General features: G+C 38.0%; 1 protein-coding gene across 1 annotated transcript in view; it reads left to right on the forward strand.

Moving 5' to 3' along the window:
- ATP8A2 (ATPase phospholipid transporting 8A2) overlaps nt 1–22,799 on the forward strand; it is a 491,575-nt gene that overhangs the window by 74,281 nt on the left and 394,495 nt on the right. Inside the window, exons 11-18 of the mRNA XM_055317488.1 lie at nt 1,481–1,608; nt 2,473–2,550; nt 5,019–5,107; nt 9,288–9,332; nt 11,264–11,339; nt 18,252–18,357; nt 18,985–19,067; nt 21,872–21,921. Of these exons, the coding sequence (XP_055173463.1) occupies nt 1,481–1,608; nt 2,473–2,550; nt 5,019–5,107; nt 9,288–9,332; nt 11,264–11,339; nt 18,252–18,357; nt 18,985–19,067; nt 21,872–21,921 (655 nt within the window). The remainder of the gene's footprint in view (nt 1–1,480; nt 1,609–2,472; nt 2,551–5,018; nt 5,108–9,287; nt 9,333–11,263; nt 11,340–18,251; nt 18,358–18,984; nt 19,068–21,871; nt 21,922–22,799) is intronic.

The raw sequence follows: 22,799 nt of genomic DNA on the forward strand, positions 1-22,799 counted from the left end.
ATATTCTGTCCTCACTCATCTCTACTTGATTGTTCTTGTTTAGCTGAATGAACTTTTATACATAGGGTCTTTCCTGAATATACTTTGCTTATTGATCACCTGTATGATGGCACAAAGCTATTTTGGGCCTGTATTCAAACCTGAAATTTTAAATTTCTTAATACATAATTCTAATTGGCAGATACTTGTTCCTAAGCAGATTATCCCTCAGGGACATTTGTTAACTGTGGTACTTAGAGATCCTATTTAGCAACCACTTAATTCAAAAAAACAAGATAGCAAAGTAGCATGTCAGAAAGAAAAGAAGCAATCAGCAGGAAGCCTTAGTAGATGAAAAGTAAATGAAAGGATGGTAGGAAAATAAAACTACTGACTAGTTTTTGCCTATTTTACTTTCCCAGCCTCTTATCTTGCCATCACAACTACCCTCCAGAACTCTCAGGCTGTCAAACAACCACCATTTGACTAATTTCCTGGGGGAGAAACTCAACTGTGGTTTGAAAAACTCAACTGTGGTTTGAAATTACTAATTTCCAATCCTTGCCTTTTACTATCTTGAAATACCAGTTTCCCTGAAGAGGCATTGTTAATACTCAAACCTTTAGTCAAACCTTTAGTCTTCAGCAGTCCCCCCTCCTCCTGCCAAGATCCTACTACTTTTTCCTTCAACTAGTGTGTCATGATCATCAGGAAAATAACTTTTCTCTTTTGATATAGACCTTGTACCTCTTTTCCCTCTCCTGGTTCCTGTTCCTGTCTAAGCTGACCCACTTCTGTTTTGGATTCTGCCCCCTAGGGGTCTTGATCAATCCTTAGGGATCCTCTTATATTAAAATTTTCTTCTGTTATCTTCAATAAATAGGCTTCAGTCTTCCTGCCTCCCTCTCCTGCTACCATTGAGACTTTTGGGAGTATCCCAGATAGACTCTGACCTTAGTGAGGTTGTAGATATTCCTCACAGTCATTTGAAATGCCTGTATTCTTTTTAGGCATTTTTTTTTTTTTTTTTTTTTTAGTTAGCTGTCTTCTTCTGCCAAAACTAGAGTAAAGCCTCTGTTCTTCTGGCTGGCCTTTGGTGACCATGCTTTCCCGTTAAAAAAACCCTCCTGTCCTGGTTTCAGCAATGCCCAACGAACTTCTCCTCAGTAGATGTATGCTGCTGCATGGTCAGTGAGGGGCAGGCTTGCTCCTGCTTACTCCCCTCCCCTACAACCTCCTGTTTGAAGCCAACTCTTTATTAGGAGAGATTGTATTAATAGTCATTGTATTCACAGGTCATTCCACATAGTAAATAGTCAATAACTGGTTTAATTCAAATCTCTAAATTTCTACATAAGCAACTCAGATCTCTAAAATTTCTATGTAAGCCAGTAGACTTTTTTTTGTGAACATCTTTTAGAAAAAGTTCCCAATAATAAAGTAAAAGGAAACCAAATGAGACAAACTGAAGCTATACAGTTACTCTGGTTTTTGTCCACAGACACAACCTCGGATAATTTCGGATATAACTTGTTGACATTCATCATCCTATACAACAATCTTATTCCCATTAGTCTGTTGGTGACTCTTGAGGTTGTGAAATACACTCAAGCTCTTTTTATAAACTGGGTGAGTATCTCAGCAGAGCTTCAAAGCTGAGCTGCCGGAACAATGCCAACCACGTTTTCTCATATTCTCTCAGAGCATCAGTCCTACAGCTGAGCCCCCAGAAAAGGAGGAATATAGATAATTTATGATTGGGTCTAGGACTTGAACTAGCCAGAGAACTGGCAAGGGATCTCTGGCAAAGCTATCATTGAGCTGGTGATGGCAATGACTAGTTACCTGTCACCTCAGCTTCCTGGTCAGTGAGACAAGAGGATATTGGTGCCTGTTTATTCATGGGGTTCTTATGAGGATTAAATGAGATGATGGAGGCAGAGTGCTTAGCAGATGCATGCCTTCTGGTGAGTGGGGATAAAATGGCTGCAAATGCTTCTCCTGCTTTTACAGTCTGATTAGTGCTGCACAAGAGGTCTCATAGGTGTTGTCTGTTTCAGTGTGCATTATATATCAAAGGTTATGAGGACCATAGACTTGGATTTGGATGCAAGAGTGGAGGTGGAATTTTAAGGGAACTGCCCTGGCCATTAAGCACTGGACCTCAGCAGCCAATATTGGTAGACTGGGCACTTCCATGTGCATTTTTATTTGATCCTCACAACAATCCCATGAGGGAGATATTGAGCTCAGAAGTATGGGTTAGTGTAGGTCATGCAATAATCATCTAGAAACCAAATCTTCTGTATGTAAATTACATGTTTTCTTCTATTACGGCATTTCTCTATACTAATAGCCACTGTACTATCACCCCCAAATTAAAAATGAGCATTAATATTAAGTTATCTGTTGTAGCTTCTTTTCTGTGTTAGTCTAAATGAAGGATTAATTGTATATATTTTCTGAAGCTCCCTCACCCCTTCTCTCTCTCAGGACACAGACATGTATTATCTAGGAAATGACACTCCCGCAATGGCCAGGACCTCAAACCTTAATGAAGAGCTTGGGCAGGTGAGAGCCTCTTTGGGACCTGTGGCAGTGGTGGGTGACTCTAGCATCAGGGGAGCCCACTGCTAGAACCACGAAACATTTTGGAAAAATAGTTCTCTATGTAGTTTTGATGTCTAAAGAGCTATATATATAGCATTTGAAAGTTTTGTGAAATAGAAATGTTAGTTGGCTTTGACCTGGTTTTTGAGGCATTGATGTGTTTTATTATCTAGAAGGTGCCTGCAAAAAAATACGAAAAATAAAGTACAATATTATTTTAGACATTAAAATTGTTTATCAGGAGTAAATGATAGGGAAAACAGTGGTTCAGATCTGTAGGTATTAGGTAATCTTACAAAACATGGAGGAGCTAATTTGAAGGACATAAATCTACTAAATTTCTCACATGCTTTAGATTTTGTTTCTGGAAAATCCCAGGGAACAAGTTTCTTTTTTGTCATCACCCTTGAAACCCATGTGTCCTTTAATGAGTTGTTTTGCATTATATCTTCATCTTCTGTTGAAATTACTGTAAGGACTATCCTTTTGAATGCACTCAATTAGAGATGATAATTTCATTTTATACATCTTATTTAAACCTCCCAACAGCCCTACAGGGGTGGGTGCTATATATGTCAGGCTAAATTTGTCTCCTCTTTGAACCCTTTTTCAGTTTTTCGGGTAGAGTAAATTTATCTTTCTTCTAGGTCCCCGTACCAGTCTCCCAAAATATGAATACTGTAAAATGAGAGACATGATAGTGATGTGGTGTCTGTTTTCTCCTGGAGCCTTTTGAGCCCATTTTGAGGGTGTGGTTGTGCCTGGGATAAGGTCTTTGGCTGCCTTGGTCTGTCTAGCATAGTGCTCAGTATACTATTGTTCTCAGGACCCATTCAACTAGATTCCAGTAATGAAGGATTAAAAGTGCTCCAGCTCAAAAAACAAAACAAAACAAAACAAAAAGTGCTCCAGTTCTACCCAGGATAATAATTCATCCTAATTGGGAATATGGGAAAACTTTGCTTGCTCCAAAAGTTTTGAATTGGAACTTAAGGATAAGTTAAAATTCAATAGGAGAATGAGAGCAAATCTGGATAATTCTGTATTGGAAATTTTGCATTTTTAAACATTTGATACAATCTTATAATTTTTTCTAAAAAGGGGCAGAAAGACATTGTTTATTGGAAAGCTGAATCTATTGAATTTTTTTGTAGCCCTAGACTTCATGTAAAATTCATATAAAAACTTATTTATAGTTGGAGCGTTAATGACCCATACTTTTTATTTCTATGTATTATTTGACTTCTTTAGGAACATTAATAATTTTCCTTTACCTGACAGCCCTTTGATTGCTTTAAAATACTTAATAGCATATTTGCCTATATTGTCTCATTAAAAAAAGTACAGAATAAATAATTCACAGTATTAATCGCTCTTCCATAAATCAGTAAAGCATAGCTTCCATTTGTGATTTGTGGAGTACATCCAGCAGCAATCATGGCCTCTCTTTAGAAAACTGTGAAGAAACTGGACATATTTTTCCAGGATGTTACACATAAAATGATGTTCTGTATCTTCTGGCAAAACTCTTTATTTCCTAGATGAGGAAATTGGAGCCAAGAAGGATGAGGTGACTTTTCTAGAGTCCGTATGATGCCTTAGTATTCGGAACCTACCCTCTTGTGATCTTGAACTCTTCTCCTTCTTCCCCATCACATGATCCACTGGAGAGAACTTAATTCACACAGCACATAAGCATTTAGATTTCATTTCTTTTGCATTCAGTTAATTATGTCAAAATGCTTAGATTGTTGACCTCTAGAAATTTTGTCTTTTCATCTTTGTATATTGAGAGCTTTGTGTATTAAATTTGTAAACCTTTGAGTTTCAGAAAGTTATATATAATCTATAGCAGTCCTATGTTATCTTCATGTCATCTTAATTGTTATTGTGACGGGGGAGCTTTGTTTGCTCTGTGTTGTTTTAGGATATGCTTTCTTAATCCAACTAGGAGTGGAGTGATAAAAAATATTTTAAGAGTTGCCAAAGCCTGAGCTTGTTGTCTTGATATATTGAACACTAAGAGTGAGGTATGAGATGGTGGGAATAGCTTGGAGACTGATCTGTGTCTTTGAGCTACCTTGTGGCAGAACTTAGTGCTTATGCTTACAGGTCGACATGACTCCAGGGCTGTTTCTGGAGCCTCCTTTGCACATTTCCACACAATTCGATTCTAGGCTTGGTTAGTGGAAAAGATTTTTAAGTGGTCTAAGCATTAAAATATATTAATTTTATAATAACATAAAATTGTAACATATATAATTATAAAATTTATTTTACTTTAAAGAAATTTGCCTTTTAAAATTAATAGAATTTTTGAAAAATATAGAAGGAAAGACTGTCTATTGGTCTCTGCATCTTAACTACATTTTTTTTCTTTTTAACTTAACTACATTTTTGATGCATGTTTCTTCCATTCTTTGATGTAGGTAAAATACCTATTTTCTGATAAAACTGGAACGCTTACATGCAATATCATGAACTTCAAGAAGTGTAGCATTGCTGGGGTAACCTATGGGTAAGTATATTTATCACTTACTAAAAATTTGATTTGTATTCTTCTAATAAAATGAGTTTATTTTTAGCTGCTAGCCAAATGCCTTTTTGATATTTTTGAAGGATATTTATAAGAGGTTTAGATATGTAATTACTACTGAATGTATTTAAAATTTAATGGATCCTGGGGATGCCTGGGTGGCTCAGCAGTTGGGCGTCTGCCTTTGGCCCAGGGCATGGTCCTGGAGTTCTGGAATCGAGTCCCACATTGGGCTCTCTGCATGGAGCCTGCTTCTCCCTCTGCCTGTGTCTCTGACTCTCTTCCTGTATCCCTCATGAATGAATAAATAAAATATTTTTTAAAAATTTAAAAGATAAAATAAAATTTAATTGGCCCCAACTTTGAACAGTTAGCCAGTTTATTCTGCAAATATTTGCCTAGTGAGAAATCCTTGGATTTAATGCTATAAATTTAATTTTAAAACCTTAATTCTATTAATTTAGCTTCTATATATTTATATTTATAATCTAATAATTATAAATGCCTTACTCATATTTTGATCTGAATGCCTGTCTTTTTTATTGATGTTTAATTGATACGTAACATTATTAGTTTCAGATGTACAACATAATGATTCAGTGTTGGTATATACTGTAAAATGGTCACTACAATAAGTCTAGTTAGTATCTGTCACCGCATACAGTTACAAAATTTATTTTTTCTTGCAGTGCAGCTTTTAAGGTCTGTTCTTTTAGCAACTTTCAAATATGCAATATAGTATTTATTATTAACTACAGTCTCAATGTTGTTTGTTAAATCCTTGAAAGTTACTTATTTTATAAGTGAAAGTTTGTACCTTTTGCCCCTTTCTCCCTATTTGACCACTTCCTACCCTCTGCTTTTGGCAACCACTAACCTATGCTCTGTGGCTATGAGCTGCCGCCGCCTTTTTTTTCTTTTTTGAGTCATGTATTAAGTAAGATTGTATGGTATTTGTCTTTCTCTGTCTGACTTATTTCACTTAGCATAATATCCTATTATGGATATTGTCACAAATGGCAAGGTTTCCTTTTTTATGGCTGAATAATAATATTCCATTGTGTGCATGTACCATGTTTTCTTTATCCATTCATCCATTGATTAGAGATTGAGGTTGTTTCTATATCTTGACTATTGTAAATAATGCCGCAGTGAACATGAGGTGAGTATATCACATTGAGTTAGTGTTTTCATTTTCTTTGGATAAATACCCAGAATTAGAATTGCTGGGTCATATGGTAGTTCTATTTGCAATTTTTTGAGAAAAAAAAGAAAAAAAACTCCATATGGTTTTCCATACCAGCTGCACCAGTTTACATTCCCATCAACAGCACACAAAAGTTTCCTTTTCTCCACATCTTTGCCAACACTTGTTAATTCTTCTAACATTTTAACAGGTAGGAGTTGATATCTCATTATGCTTTTGATTTTCATTTCCCTGATGATTAGTGATGTTGAACACATCTTAGTGTACCTGTTGGCCATCTGTATGTCTTCTTTGGAAAAAAGCCTACTCAGATCTTCTACTCATTTTTAATCAGATTGGCTTTTCTTTCTTTTTCTTTTCTTTTCTTTTCTTTTCTTTTTCTTTTTTTTGCTATTGAGTACTATGAGTTTTTTATATATATATTTTGGATATTAATCCCTTATGTTATCAGGTATAGGATTTGCAGGTGTTTTCTCCTATAGGTAGGTTGCCTTTTCATTTTGTTGATGATTTCCTTTGCTGTGCAGAAGCTTTTTAATTTGATGTAGTCTCACTTGTTTATATTTGCTTTTTCTGCCTTTGCTTTTGGTGTCAGATCCAAAAAATCATTACAGTGTCTGGGAGTTTACAACCTATGTTTTCTTCTAGGAGTTTTAGGTTTCAGGTCTAACATTCAAATCTTTAGTCCATTTTGAGTTAATTTTTGTATATGGTTAAAGATAGTGGTTCAGTTTGGTTATTTTGCATGTAGCTGTCCAGTTTTCTCATTTATTGAAGAGTTCATGATTTTCCCATTAAAATATTCTTGAGACTTTTGTCAGAAATTATTTGACCGTAAGTACATGGATTTGATTTTGGACTGTCTTTTCTGTTCTGCTGATCTATGTGAGTCTGTTTTTATGCCAATACTGTCTGGTTTTGATAACTATAGCTTTGTAATAATAGTCTGAAATCAGACTATGTGATGCCCCTAGCTTTGCTTTTGTTTCTCAAGGTTGCTTTGGCAATTTGGGTCTTACATAGTTCCATACAAATTAGAGTTATTTGTTCTATTTCTGTGAAAAATGCTGTTGGAATTTTGGTAGGGATTGGATTGACTCTGTAGATTGCTTTGGGTAGTATGGACATTTTAACAATATAAATTCTTTTAGTCTAAAAGCATGGAGTATGTTTCCATTTATTTGCATCTTCAATTTCTTTCATGTCTTACAGTTTTCAGTATACAGGTTTTTCACCTTCTTGGTTAAATTTATTCTAGGTATTTTTTTATACAACTGTAATTGGGATTTTAAACATTTCTTTTCTAATAGTTCATTATTAATGTATAGAAATACAACAGACCTTTATGTATGGAGTTTGTATCCTGCAGCTTTACTGAATTCACTTATTCTAAGAGTTATTTGGTGGATTCTTTAAGGTTTTCTACATATAGTATCATGTTATCTACAAATAGAGGTAGTTTTACTTCTCACTAGTTTGGGTGCCTTTTATTTTTCCTGCCTGATTGCTGTGGCTAGGACATCCAGTACTGTGTTGAATAAAAGTGGCAAGAGTGAGCATCTTTGTTTTGTTCCTGATCTTAGAGGAAAAGCTTTTAGCTCTTCACTAATGAGTATGATGTTAACTGTGGGCTTGTCGTATATAGCCTTTATTATGTTGAAGTATGTTCCCTCTGTACCCATTTTGTTGAGAGTTTTTATCATAAATGGATGTTGAATTTTGTCAAATATTTTTTCTGCAGCTAGTGTAGTGATCATATGATTTGTATCTTTTATTTTGTTAATGTGGTATGTTACATTGATTGGCTGCAGGTGTTGAACCATTCCTGTATCCCTGGAATAAATTTCAGTTGATCATGGTGTATGATTTTTTAAATGTATTGTTGCATTCAGTTTGCTAATACTTTGCTGAGAATTTTTGCACCTATGTTCAGCAAGGGTATTGGCCTTTAATTTTCTTTTCTTGTGGTATCCTTGTCTGATTTTGGTATCAGGGTAATGCTGACCTTGTAAAACAGATTTGGAAGTTTCTCTCCTATTGTTGGGAAAAGTTTGATAAGGATTGGTATTCTTCTTTGAATGTTTGGGAAAATGTCACCCAAATGAAGCTGTCTGGACCTGACTTTTGATTGTTTGGAGGTTATTGATTACTAAATTAATCTTCTTACTAGTAATCAATCTAAGATTTTCTGTTTCATCATCATGATACAGTGTTTGTTGCATATTTCTAGGAATTTATCCATTTCTTATAGGTTGTCCAATTTGTTGGTATATAATTGTTCATAGTAGTGCCTTATGTTCCATGGTATTTCTGTGTTATCAGTTTTAATATCTCTTTTTTCATTTCTAATTTTGAGTTCTCTTTTTTTTTCTTATTTGTGGATCTAGTTAAAGGTTTACCAATTTTATCTTTTCCAAGAACCAGCTCTTAGTTTCATTAATCTTTTCTATTGTTTTTTTTCTCTTTTTCATTTATTTCTACTCTAATATTTGCTACTTTTCCCCTTTTACTAACTTTGGGTTTCATTTGTTCTTCTTTTCTAATTTTTTAGGTGTAAAATTAGGTTGATATTTTTCTTGATTTTTGGTGTAGGCATTTGTCACTATGAATTTCCTTCTTAGAACTGCTTTTGCCTCATCCCATAAGATTTACTATGTCATATTCCTATTTCCTTTGTCTCAACATATTTTCTGATTTTCCTTTTGATTTCTTCTTTGACCCATTGGTTGTTCAGTAGCATATTATTTAATCCCACATATTTGTGACTTTTTGGTTTCATTCTGGTTGATTTCTAGTTATACTATTATAATTGGAAATGACGCTTGATAGGACTTCACTTTTCTTAAAATTATGCAGACTGTTTCATGGCCTATGATCAATCCTGGAGAATGTTTTTATATGAGTGCCTCTTTTGATCACAGTTTTGTGACCACTCTATCTCCCTCTTTCTGGCAGTCATTTTCCAGAATTGACAAGAGAACCATCCTCAGATGATTTTTGGTAAGTAGATTCTAGCACTTCTTGATGTTTTAGTGGAAAAGAACGATTCTGTATTGGCATTTTTACCTGAATATTTTGTAAATAAAATTTCATTTGTTATTCTAAAAGAGAATCAAATTAAAATTTTTAATATGAATGTGGTTTTAAAAGCATAGTGGAACTACAAGGATTTAACAAAAAAATAGCCAGTCCTTGGTTTATTACTTCCTGCTCACTTCCCATTTCTTAGCATAATATCTTCAAAGTTGTATTGTATGTATTGTAGCATATATCAAAATTTTATCCTCATTAAAGGCTGATTAATATTTCATTTTATGTGTATACCACATTTTGTGTATCCGTTCATCTGGTGATGGGCGTTTGCACTTTTTTACTTTTTCTAGTGTGAATACGGCTGTTGTAAACCTAAGTATCTGAGTCTCTGCAAAAATAAGTATCTGAGTCTCTGCTTTCAGTTCTTATGGGTATATACCTAGAAGTGGGATTGATGTGTTGTGTGGTAATTTTATGTGTAACTTTTTGAGGAACCACCATATTGTTTTTCACAGTAGCTGTACCATTTACATCCCTGTCAATAATACACAATTTGCCCGTATCCTCATGACACTTGTTAATTTCTGGGTTGTTGTTTTTTTTTAAATAGCCATCCCAGTGGGTGTGAAGTGGTATCTCATTGTGGTTTGGATTCACATTTCTCTTGGGATTAGTGATGTTGTGTGTTCATGTTTTAAGATTTATATACTAACAAAGCTGATTGGTAGGGCTGTGTGTGTAGGGAAGACAGTGTATTGATGACTGACTGGACTCCCTATGGGATGATCAGTCAGGACCTACTGTTTTATTAATGGATCCTTAAATGTCAGCATCTGTCTTTCTTTGTGAACTGATAAGTCTTCTTCTCATGAGAAGAACTCTCCAGGCTATACATCTGGCTGTAGCTGTTATGGGAGCTGAATGGAGGCAGAGGGCTGGTGATCATACTTATCAGAGTATAAAGATTTCACTTAAAACTCCTATCTTGGGAGAATTCCCTACCCTAAACCTACTTGTATGCCCAGTGTTGCTGGGTCCAAGGTTACTCTAATTTAACTTCTCTAAACAATAAACCTTCTATGGCTTCCTGGGTGCAAAAGTTTCGGTTACCTGGCTACAAGAGATGAGGGAAGGTTTCTGCGGGCTGAATCTTCCTCAGATGGATCTAGAACCCCTCCTGCTTCCCACTTTCCCCTTATCAGACAGGTACCTCAGGCTGCCATTTCCTCAGCATTCTCAAAGTTCTGCTGGGGACATCAGCTTGTGTTCTAGGTGCTTCCTCTCGTAAACTGCTGATTTCTGCTGCACTAAACTCTGACATCCAGAGTTCAGATTGATATCACCTTGACTGTGGTCATTTCTTCCATTGTCTTTGTTCTGAAGTAGGAGTTTTAGGAAGGAGTGGAAATATAGGAATATACTTAACTGTTCACATTTTCTCCAGTTTGTTAGCTCACAGCAATCATATCAAGCTTTCCTTTTCACAGTTATTTGCCTCCTTTTCTCTCCTACATATGAACTCTGACCATAAATGATTGCACAGATGTGATGCAATCATTCCTCTTATTTTTCCTGCTTTGAGCAGAACTCAGAAATTTTCCCTGGTAGGAGTTACACAGAGACCAACCAAAGTGACAAAGTGTTGACTCCTGCATGTTTCTTCTCCTTGTAACCATGTTGTTGTTTATAATAACTTATAAAATATTTTGCTTATAGTACGGCTAAATTTTTCTGTCTCATGGTTTGAAAGAATATAGAGTATTCCAAATCTTTAAAAGTTTAATATAAATTGATGGGCTTTTTAGGTGTACGTCTTCTTAAAGACAGATTCTTACAAGGTTTGGGCTAATTTTAAAGGACCTTCTGAACTGAATTAGTATTTCCTGTTTTTTTCACAGCCGGATGCCTCCTCCCCCCAGTGACTCCTGTGACTTTGATGATCCCAGGCTCTTGAAGAACATCGAAGATCATCACGTAAGGCCATCATTTTGCTTCTAGGACATTACATAGCTTATGATGCACTTTTATTTATGTGTACATGCAGTGTCTTGAAATTTGCAATTTGGGACCTTAGGGAAGATGTGCAGTTTTACTTTTCTAGTGTTAATATTCAGGGAGGTGATCTTAAATAAATGCTGTGTGGTTAATGCTCAGTGTAAGTTAATGAAAAGCTGACTTAAATATGTGGTGAAGATTGAAAGTCTCACCTCAAGATTAAGATGAGTCTTACCATGGAATACTCTAACATTGTGAATTCTTTAGCTCTTTAAGATTTCTGCAGTACTATTTCTTCACAGTTGTGAATTTAAGAGGTCATGCATTTTGAAAAACAATCACAGTGTGCTTGGATCAGGATAATTTAGGGAAGAAAAATATGGCAGGACATGTAGCATTTATAGCATTCTATTGTGTGCCAAACATTTGATGTGTATTTCCTTTAGCACTTGGGTCATACCAGAGAGGTGATAGGAAGCTGCGTGGAAATACTGACTTGGCCAAGAGTTACCAGCAGACAAATCTAGAAATGAGACTCAGAACCTTCATCTGTTGGATTCTTAACTAGGACATCACATTATCTCAACTATTCTAACAAACCAGGATTAATTGTAGGATTGCCTAAATTCATTTTAAAGGGTACTTTGAAAAATATTGACTTAGAAGAGTATTTAATGATCAAAATGTTTTGCAACCAGTTTAATCAGTATAAATTAGATCTAATATTTTTTTCTGAAAAAAAATTAAAGTTAGGTACACTTGAGCAAAACTAAAACTTAATCATTCCAAAATGTCATTAAGATACAAATATATATAAGGATTTCTCTGAATTCTCAGCAAGGAGATTTCCTGTTTTCTACTGCAGTTACCCATTTGTTGATGCTAGAACCTTCCCAGCCATGGTTCTCAAATGTGAGCATGTAAGGTACCTATATCCACAGGCCAGGATCCGGACATTCTGTCTCAGCCCCTGGGGATGCTGCTGATGTGGTCCCAGACCACACAGTAGGTGCTGCTGAAGTCATTGTTTTGTGTTGCAGTCACAGGCATCGATGTGGTCTTTTTTTTTCGTATTTCAATGTTAGAGGTAGGTTCAGCTATGAGGCTAGAGGTTCTTCAAACAGAAGAGTGGTATCTGAGAAGAAACTTCTGTGGAGGAGGGTAGCTTTAACCAAGGATGTCAGAGGACACTTGGACCTTGTGACAATTTGCTTTTTGAAAAGAGGACTTAGGTATTCTCAAATAGTATTTAGATAGTGTTCAGGTTGACTAAATGTGTCCGTTGAGGTTGGGGTGGTGAATAGGAAAGAAGGTGGAAAGGCATCCTAGAGGCTTAGGAAACTGCTCTTAGTCTCCTTTCATGAATTTTGTTTTCTTGGCCCAGATCAGTAGGTGAGAAAGCAGCAGAGGAAGTGAGGTGAGCCTAGTGCACAGCCTAGAGCCTCAGAATCCCAGTGTAAGCTCAGGAACAGTGCACACAAGTGGATTCTTGTTTAAATAAGAGACTCATTTATCTACTCATTCATTTAGTAAACAGTTTAAGGGCCTAGTTTATATCAATCACCTTGCTAGGAAGTAGGGGAAGAGATGAATAAAAAACACTCAAGGGATTTCTACTAATTTGCAAAACAGATGTAAAATCATTAGGAGCCATGGTATACCTTTGCATCATAGGGATAGGTATGATACCACACCCTGAGAAAGCGATTTTGTTTTGTGTAGATAGAAGAGTCTGATCTCTTTTGTGGGTGTTAGGGCTAACATAATTGTTGAAATGTGGGCATTGTGGGCACTGCACTGAATGGTATTTGCATTCACCTAAAATTCGGGTATAGAAAATCAGTGGACGGGGCAAATCTCATTTGGAGTAGAGATCATTGAGAGATACACTATTTGCTGCTGGGATCTCCATTTTTGAAATCTTGAAATACTGAGTTCAGTTAATTTATATACACATACAGATGTTCTCTTCAAAGCTGGACCCATGAGTGTGTGCTGGGTTTTTAACCACTGTTCACATGCTCCTCTCGAGCCTGTCCTCTTTTAACCTTTGAATGGAGAGGATCTTCTAATGAGCATTTCCTGCCTATGGCCAATGGCAGGCATTTTAGGAAGGAATCTCACCTTTAGAGAAGTTAGTGAGCTCCTTTCTTCCTTTTCCTTTCACCTACCCTGCTGAGCCAAATTTCCTTTTATTCCAGTGGGAAGGCTATCAGGAGTAGGGGCAGATGCAGCCATTATGAAAAGGAAGCCCTGACTTAGGTTATCATAAGTATTGATGAAAACATGGAAACTTTAAAGGTATTTTGATCATCTGGACACTCACAGTTGATTAAATGCATAATGTGGCTATGGATTGGAGAACTTATTTTCTAATTTTTTAGTAAAAGCCTGCTTGCCTACGTTCAACATTTTTTAAGCAATGCTTGAAGCTTTCTAAGGTGGTCTTCATCTTGGCTACTATGTGAATGATCCCATTGACATTTAGCATTTAGCTCAACTATAAATAATGAAGACTATAGGCTCTAGTATTTTTCTTTCAGAAAATGTGAGATTGGATTAAGTGTACCTAATAGATTTTTAAAACACTTTAAATACAGAGCTTGTTAGATCACATGGTTATTTTGCCAAAATATGCTTGAGGAAAGGGAAGAAGCATTTCCGGATTTTAGCCTATGGATATCCCACATTCTTATCTAAACTGTCTTGAGACCATTGACTGAAATTAAAACATTTGGACCAAGAAAATCTTTACTTTCCTCCCAAGGGAGTACTTCCATCTGCTACAGAATTTTTGTTTTTCATGGGTCATCATTTTTGATACTCTGGGCTCTTTAGGACTATGTTTTAAGCTTTGTGTGAGCCGATAGCCAAGATGGAATTTGCCTATTAAAGAATCAACCTATGGAAAATTTCAAGGAACAGTTCACGTGGTCCTTTGGTTACATTGCTAACCCATGACTTCCTATTTGTGGGATAAGTTCCCGAAGATTTACCAAGGAAGAACACACAACCTTTTTCTTTTTTTAATCGTTATGTCTGGAACTTCTGATGAGTCTTCAAGAATAATTATTTGTATATGTATATATAAATACTTTATAGGTGTAATTTGTTTACCAATTTTATACATGCCTAGTTTTCTATTTTTTTTACATTCATCACATAAAAAGTACTTTTTTCTAGATATATAAAGCATTTTGTGTAGATTAAAATCTATTAAATGGAAGACAAATATTTTATGATTATGAGGTACCTAAAATAGTAAAATAGGCAAATTCATAGAGACAGAACAGAATAGAAGTTATTAGGGGCTAGGGGAAGCTGAGAACAGGGAGTTACTGTTTGATAGATACAGATTTGTTGGGAAGATGGAAATTTTGGGTATAGATATAGTGGTGGGTACAAAGCAATGTGAATGTTTTTAATACCCCTGAGTCATGCACTTAGAGATGGTTAAAATGATAAAAGAGTGTATGTATATTTTTCTACACATAAAAGCTTTAATTTATATACATTCTCCAACAATCCGTTCTTTCAAGTTATAAAAGGTTTTTCTTGTAAGTTATAGAAAACAAAGCTTATTTTCAAACATGGAGCACTTGTTTAAAATAGATTACAAACATCCATAGGCTGCAAATGGAATTTGTCTCCTTTCGTAATTTATTATAGAATGTCAGATTAACTAGAGAACCAAAGTTAGAATGTTTTTGTCTGAGGGACTTTTTTTAATCTTTAAAGAATGTTGTCTGGCCTACTACTCAAAGTGGAAACTTAATTTGAGAGTGTGTGCAACTCTTCTTTATAACTCTCAGAAATATTTTACTATTTGCTATGAAATCAAAGACTCTCTTTCATGTTTCACTGTGGGATGAGGTGATGTGCTAGCTCCATAGCTCTCAGATGCAGGAGGAAGCAATTTCCCCCCCCCACATACTACATTTTTATATATGTGTTTTTTTTCATTGAATTGTCTGTGGAACTGGTTGTTACTGATTACCATTTATGTCAAAGAAAGAAAACAATAAGCCCAGGTCAATTAATTGCCTATGTAAGGCACAGTATGGAAGCCAGAGTCATCTTTGGCAGCCTTTAGAGATTTCCTTCAGCTCCTGCCACTGAGGCCAATACAACCAAAGACCAGGCCCAAGATCTAATTGTAAAATTGGCAGAACTTCTTAAAAGGCTGAAGTGGCAGCCTCATGAAATCATCTGCACCAAAGTCTAGTAGGAAGGAGACATTGGGACTAGGGTTGGGGTCTTCTGGTAGATGCACTCAAAAACCTGAGAACCCGTTTCTTCTGGAACTTTGGAGCCAGTGGGTATGGTCTACTGCCCTTCATAGAAGATGGTAGCTTTCCTTGCTCCCATGACCAGGTCTCATCTAAAGCAGATGTCTGGCCAGAAACTGCTCATCTCCTTCACGGTCTGTCTCCACCTTAGCCACTAGATCAAGCCTAAGGCACATTCAGCATGGAGACTGGGGTGAGGATGGCCACTTTGGAAGAGGGATTATTCACTGAAGGAGCTGCAGGTACTGGTAATTCATACCAGCAAGGACTGGGAGAGTGTGCCTGAGAAAGGGGTGTGATAGCTACACAAGGGAGAGTTTGTTGAAGGTAGAATTCTTCTCTTGTTGGCAGTCAACAGAATGTCCCCTCTTGTAGAGCCAGTTCTCTAGGCTGCTGTGATGACTCTCAGAAACTTGGAAGGAGTGGTTGCCTCTACATAAAAAGCAATTTAGTTTCACTGTAAGGAAACTCTGAGAATGAAGAGAAATATACTTTTTAATCCTGTAAATCTCTTTTTATCCTTTGCTGCAAAGTACTGTTAACATTTCAATCTGTCCCTTTCCATATACATGTGAACACTCACAAAAAAACACACTACACATATTGAAATCATACGGCATATAAAGTTTTTTTATCCTGCCTTCTCAAGAAATTAGCATTCTGTTGTAAATATGTCCCCCAAACACTAATAACTAATATTCCTGGAGACTGTCACTTTTAACTTTAGCAAAAGATTCTACTACCCAATGTCAGGGTCACCGTGGCTGATTCTCCAGTACCCTGTTGGAAGAGACTTGGGGAGTTGACTCCAGCACCAGTGCTTAGGTCAGGGGTGTGGATGTTTACACAGTTTTGTCCAATGAGATATGAGGAGAGGCTTGCAGGTGGGGAAGGCTATCTGGAATCAAAGCCCAGGTGCCACAGTGCTTTTGGATAAAATTTCTTGGCATTTTGTAGTGTAGACCTTGGGGAACTTATAAATAAACTTATTTCACTGAACTGTAATTGTGCATTTCCTTTTCCTGAAAGCTGATGAGAAGTGGCCACATGAGCAGCTGTATTTGCTTCCATACAGCTGCTCTTAAATCACATTAATAGGTCAGAGGAGAAACTAGAATGTGTAAATATTAGTCACCATCCATTTGTGACTAAAAAGCAAAGACAAAAACTCTGCAAAAATTAGAAAACACAGAATTGCTTCCTGAATGTGCAAATACAAAATCGATCTCCAATGCATAGCCAGTTGCCTGTTGAAAAGTGAACTGTTAAAGACTTTGGTGTTAAGATAACCTGAGGACAAGGAAGCATGGTGTCACCCTTGGCTTTGAACATCATCCTGAAAACATTAGACCAAGTGGACAAGTGAGAACTCAAGTGTATATATTAGAAAAGAAAAGGAAAAACGTCCTCATCTGTGGATGATACAATAATTGGCTGCCTTAAAACCCCAGAGAGTCAGCTAAACTTGGGGAACCAGTAAGAGGTTAATTACAATTGGATATGAAATTCATTTATAAAATTCAGTATTTTTACTTACATCTGAATAGACTCTTGTGAAATATAATAGAAATAAGATTCTGTTCATGATATGAAAAGCAATAGATAAAAAGCCTAGTATGATAGATAAAAAGCCTCACGTATGGTAGGCATGTAAATATTTTTTTAATAAAAGATTAAGAAAATATGCCATGACTATATTTAGAAGTATTAAAAGCCTTTAATAAATAGGAAGGCATTCTGTATTCTTAGATGGGGAAACAGTATTAAGATGTCATATTTTGATCCCAATGAAAACTTACAAGGAATGTGTGTGGAGATGGGAGAAATATATTAAATACATATCCAGGATGATTCTTTTTAAGTAGTAAGTGAGGGATGCACTGCCTTATAGGTTTTAAGCTATTACCAAGTTAAAGGACAGACATGATGTAGAGTAAGTGCCAGGACAATGGAAGAGAAAGCCAGAGACTCACCTGGCTTTTGGTGAATCCATTCTCGGTATATTGATCCAACATAGATCTGGGTGCCTTCTGTCTGTGGGGCCTGGGGTTACACTGGTGAGGAAGGCAGATGACCTGCTGGCACTCCTGGAACTCACAGACATGGGAAGAAGCATGTGAGCAGCAAGACTGAAATGTTGGAACAAGTGGGGCCAGTGCTGGAGGAATCCTGGGAAGGGCACATGCCTCCTTGTTCTCACATGACCCCAGGGTTAGCAGGTCAAGAACAGTATTCCAAGATAGGGGTGATAGTGGACTTCTCAGAGGAAGCAACCGTTGAATTGAAGCCTGGAGGATGAGTAAGAATTGGCTGCATGCAGGTGGAGGGTGGTGATGGAGCAGTGGGACAGGTCGAGCCTTGTTTGAGGAACTACAGAGCAGAGTGGCTGGTGGAGCTTGCAGGAGGGAAGAGGCAGGAGAGCTGGAACTGTGTGGTGAGCAGCTGCCAGATCATGGGGAACGTGGAGTGCGTGCTAGGATCTCGACCTTTGTTCTAAAGGGAGGGGGAAGCCAGCACAGGGTTCTAAGCAGAGGGTGGCTGAATCTAACTCTGGTGTATGTCAGCCATGTTTTAACAGATGATCTTACCCTTTTGTCTGTAGCCCACGGCTCCATGCATACAGGAGTTCCTCACCCTTCTGGCTGTGTGCCACACGGTCGTCCCTGAGAAGGATGGAGATAACATCATCTACCAGGCCTCCTCCCCAGGTGAGGGCTCTGGGCTGCGTGTGCCCCGCTGTCCCCTTCTCTGGAGACTTGGATGTTTGCAGTTACTTGTCGGGTGTGCTGGGGAGGCATGCCCCACAAAGACCCCACTGTTTACCTTTGGCCTCATACAGTTTCCAAATGATAAACCCACAGAAAGGTGATGATGAGCCCTCCTGACTCTGTAACACTGGGACCACAGGAGGAGATCCCAGGCCAGCTTGCATCTCCTAGCAGAAGACACTGTTCTAGACAAAACTCTCAGGGGAGGGTGGACTGGCTTCTTTGTTCACTCAGAGAAGATGTTTAGTCAGCAAGTCATGGGAATGTTACTGATATTCCTTAGGGAGAACTTGACCCCAACCGAGAATAGTAGGTATGCCATCACTCTTGTCCAGATGACTTAGTTTTAGGTCCTGTCTTCCCACCTAACAGAGGTGCTGCCCTCAGGACCCTCGTGGTGGGAGTGAGTGAGTGCCTCCTAAATCCTGAATCCTTACCATTGTGCATTTAGGCCAGGCCACTCCAGCTGCTGCAGATCTGGTTGATTTGAAAATAATAATAATACATGCTCAACAGGATTCTACTGTTACCTGTGATTAGTCAATGCTTCATCAACTCTATTGACAGATGAAGCTGCTTTGGTGAAGGGAGCTAGGAAGCTGGGCTTTGTCTTCACAGCCAGAACACCATACTCCGTCATCATAGAAGCCGTAAGTGACAAGCCTGGGCACCTCTTGATGTGGTACATCACCTGCCTTTTGAAGACTCTGTGTTTGAAATAGCGTGTCCGATGTAAATACGATAGCCATATTTCTGTGTTTGTTTTTTTCTTTCCTGTGGGAAACCAGATCCATTGCAAAGCTGCAGGTATCACATGATTATATCAGCTTATTCATGTTGTGTTTGTGTTGCAGGCAGTTTTCTCTCTCTCTCAGAGATGCTTCTCCATGAGGCTTTCATACGCTGGTGTGACTTGTAGTAAAGGGCCTAGCAAGCCTGCTCTTTGTTCTGTAACAGGACATGGGAATAACCACATGGCCCACTTGTCTTGAGGGCAGGATCTGCAGCTCTGTCTTTGCAGCCTTAGCACCTGGAGCACTTGCTCAGTGAAGCCCTCAATGCTTTGGCTTCAGTCTTCCCAGCTGGGGAAGAAGTGAGGTGGCACTGAAGATCTTTGTTATCTGTACGAGTTTTTCTTTTCCCTAAGGTCAAAGGGTTTATTTATTTTATAATTGATTTTTGAGTTTCCCTGCTCAGGAAGCCTGAGAGAGAAATGTGGTGATTGGAAAAAATGTAAATCAAGAATAACATCCAGTAAGAACCATTGAGGTGGGAAGTGGGGGAAATTGCTGGGTTAGGACTGGCAAGGCGCTGGCGTGTTTCGTGCTGGCCAGTTAGAGGGGCTGCATTTTGCTATAGGATGGGTTGATGAGGGCTTGGAGGCTGTTACTGCCTTCCCTCACTCCTGCCTTCCTCTACCTCTCAATTTGGGGAGGATTCATGGATTTTAACAGTTTTTACGTTCATGCATCCTTGTGTCTCTAGGCCTTGGTAATGCATTTGAAATTCACTTCTAACTTATGTAAAAGTTGTTACTGTTTCTGACTCGGCACAGTGCTCCATTTTTCTTGTACTTATTTGCAAAACCTAGAAAATATCAGGCTTTATACAGTGTGCCCATTTCTTGGCACTTTCAGGTTCTTCTGGAGAACAAAAATCAAATCATAATTGTTTTTACTTGATTTTAAAGTGAAAGAAAGTAACTGAGTATCGAATCTCCCTCATAGAAGCTTTTCACAAATGAAGTCTTTACCCCCTTCAGTATGAGGAGACTCATTAACATTTGCTCTGGGATTTTCTGTTGTATGGATGCTACTGTTTTCTCTGCATTGCAGTGATAGGGACTGGGGGTGGGTGTGGACTGACAGGCCACAGGAGAGCCCGAGATGAGGAGAACATGGCTGTTTCTGCTTTGCTCACAGTACCAGACAAATATGGAGAGCTAGGGAGAGAGCCCACTGGTGTCATTATGGCAGTAGATGCTGACAAAAAGCGAATTAGCATCCCTTTTTGTCATTTTATTAACTTATTAAGGCCATGTTTCTGGGAGTAAATAAGACTACCTGACTAGTTAAGGTTCATAATAATAACTTTAAAATCCTATTTAATCATTAATACCAGAGTATCCTCAAACTATGCATTCTTGAGTTGGTTACCAGCTGTTTACACGGTGTGGCCCTCTTTGTCATCCTAATGGCTGAGTCTGTGGGCTGCATGTGGTTGCCTGGTGGTTGATGGGATGGCAAAGAGGGGTTGGCTCCTGGCAGTCACGGCACTCGTGCCCATTTGTGGGGTGTCAGTGGGCACATTTCTGAATGAGCGTCTGACCAAGTTGAGCCAGACTGAGGAGAAAGAACTGATGATTGCAGAAAGAGAGGAACAGAAGCCTATGAAGGTTGGATGAGGTGGTTCCCTGAGTGTATTTCAGGATGTGAGGAGAAAGGGTGGGGAGTTGTTGACAGAGCAGTAATGGTGACCTGGTGCCGCTGGGTGTCAGTAGTGCACTTGGTAATTTGCGTGTTGCTTCATTCATTACTTCTCTCAAACCCACGGGACAGGGCTACCACCATTCATAAGGAAGGCACATGCTTAGTGGCAGATACAGAATTCGAACTCATATGGAACTCCAAAGCCCATATTCTTTCCACGGTGATGTACTGGGGAAATAGAGAGCAGGTTTGATCAAGGAGTTTGAAAATGGTACACACATAGTCTAGAACCTAATGGAAAAATTGAGGATGATGAGGTTCCAACTTTGAAGAACCTGATGTAACATTAGATTAATTGCCCTAGGATCTTATGCAGATCCATCATCTTTATTTCTAAATCCAAAATCCAAGAAGCTTTGAATTCTAAAAATTTCCCGCCCCCATATTTGGGGAATTAGGCTTTTTGCAGCAAAATGTAAATGACATGAGGCCGTTTGTGGTCTTAGGAATCTCAATGTTGCCCCAGACCCCTCTGGATAATTATGGCACATGATGTATGCGTATATTTTTATAAAATGTGTAAAGTTTGGAATTTAGAAGCATGACCTGTCCCAAGGTTTCAGGTGGACCTCTGTAGCTTGTGTCCTGAGTTTTCCTGTCCTGGAAGGGACTGTGTCAGCCAGCTGTTGTGACGGTCTGGAGAAAAATGAGAAGCTTCTACCAGAAGGGGGAGCTATGACCCCACAAACTGGCTTGTGGGAAAACCCATACCTGTTACAAAGGCCTTTGCAGAGGGAAAGAAGATGCAGAGAGAATGAGGTGGAGAGGGAGAGCTGGAGAGAGAATATATGTGTATATATTGGATAGGGAGAGAGTTATATACATGTATCATATACAGAGAAAGAAAGTTCTGGAAGGGGGGGGCAGGGAGATGTATGTATAGAGAGGTTTATGACTGCGGAAACTGTTGTTTTGAGATTTTAATCCTTTGCACCTCAGGTAAGAGCCTGCTTTTCTTCCTTTAGATGGGACAGGAACAGACATTTGGAATCCTTAACGTCCTGGAATTTTCTAGGTATGTTTCTCTTTTGTGCACTTGAAATAAAATACTTCCATATATATTTAACAATGTCATCACCGAGTTTGAAAGATTGTATAATATGGTTAAATATAGTACCTAAGTATTCAATTTAGTAACTATATCTCCACAAGCCATTTCCTCTCTGGAATTTGTGACTTTCATTAAAGAAAGTAAAGTAGGTCATCTATCTTTCTTTCTTTCTTTCTTTCTTTCTTTCTTTCTTTCTTTCTTTCTTTCTTTCTTTCTCTTTCCTTCCTTCCTTCCTTCCTTCCTTCCTCTCTCTCTCTCCTTCCTTTTTCTTTCTTTCTTTCTTTCTTTCTTTCTTTCTTTCTTTCTTTCTTTCTTTCCTTCCTTCCTTCCTTCCTTCCTTCCTTCCTTCCTTCCTTCCTTCCTCTCTCTCTCTCCTTCCTTTCTCTCTCTCTTCTTTCTTTTCTTTTCTTTTCTTTTCTTTTCTTTTCTTTTCTTTCTTTTTTCTTTCTTCTTTCTTTCTTTTGAAACGTTCCACGTCCATATCCTTCCTTTCCTTAGGTTTCCAGACCCTCTGACATCAGCAGCTACAGACACGTCTGCATAGTTTGGAGTATGTGATGAGGGCCTTATTTCTGTTGTTTTTTTTCCCATGTCCCATGAGGTTGTGCTCATGCTCCATTTGAGCGCTCTCATGCCAGGCCTGGGAAACTGACCAGCAGAGACCGATAAGATCAGTCCATCCCATCAGAGGCTTTGTCCAAGTTGGGTAGTTCTCCTGTATATATTCAAGCTTGTTCTCCCCTAGTGTGGTTTATTTAAGGCCCAGGAATATTTGTTGGATTATTTGTTTCCCTTGTCATCAAAAAAATCTTAATGTTTTGTTTCTTTCCTTCTTATCATTG

This window comes from Nyctereutes procyonoides, unplaced genomic scaffold (genome assembly GCF_905146905.1).
Source record: "Nyctereutes procyonoides isolate TBG_1078 unplaced genomic scaffold, NYPRO_anot_genome, whole genome shotgun sequence".
In the NCBI taxonomy this organism is placed as follows: domain Eukaryota; kingdom Metazoa; phylum Chordata; class Mammalia; order Carnivora; family Canidae; genus Nyctereutes; species Nyctereutes procyonoides.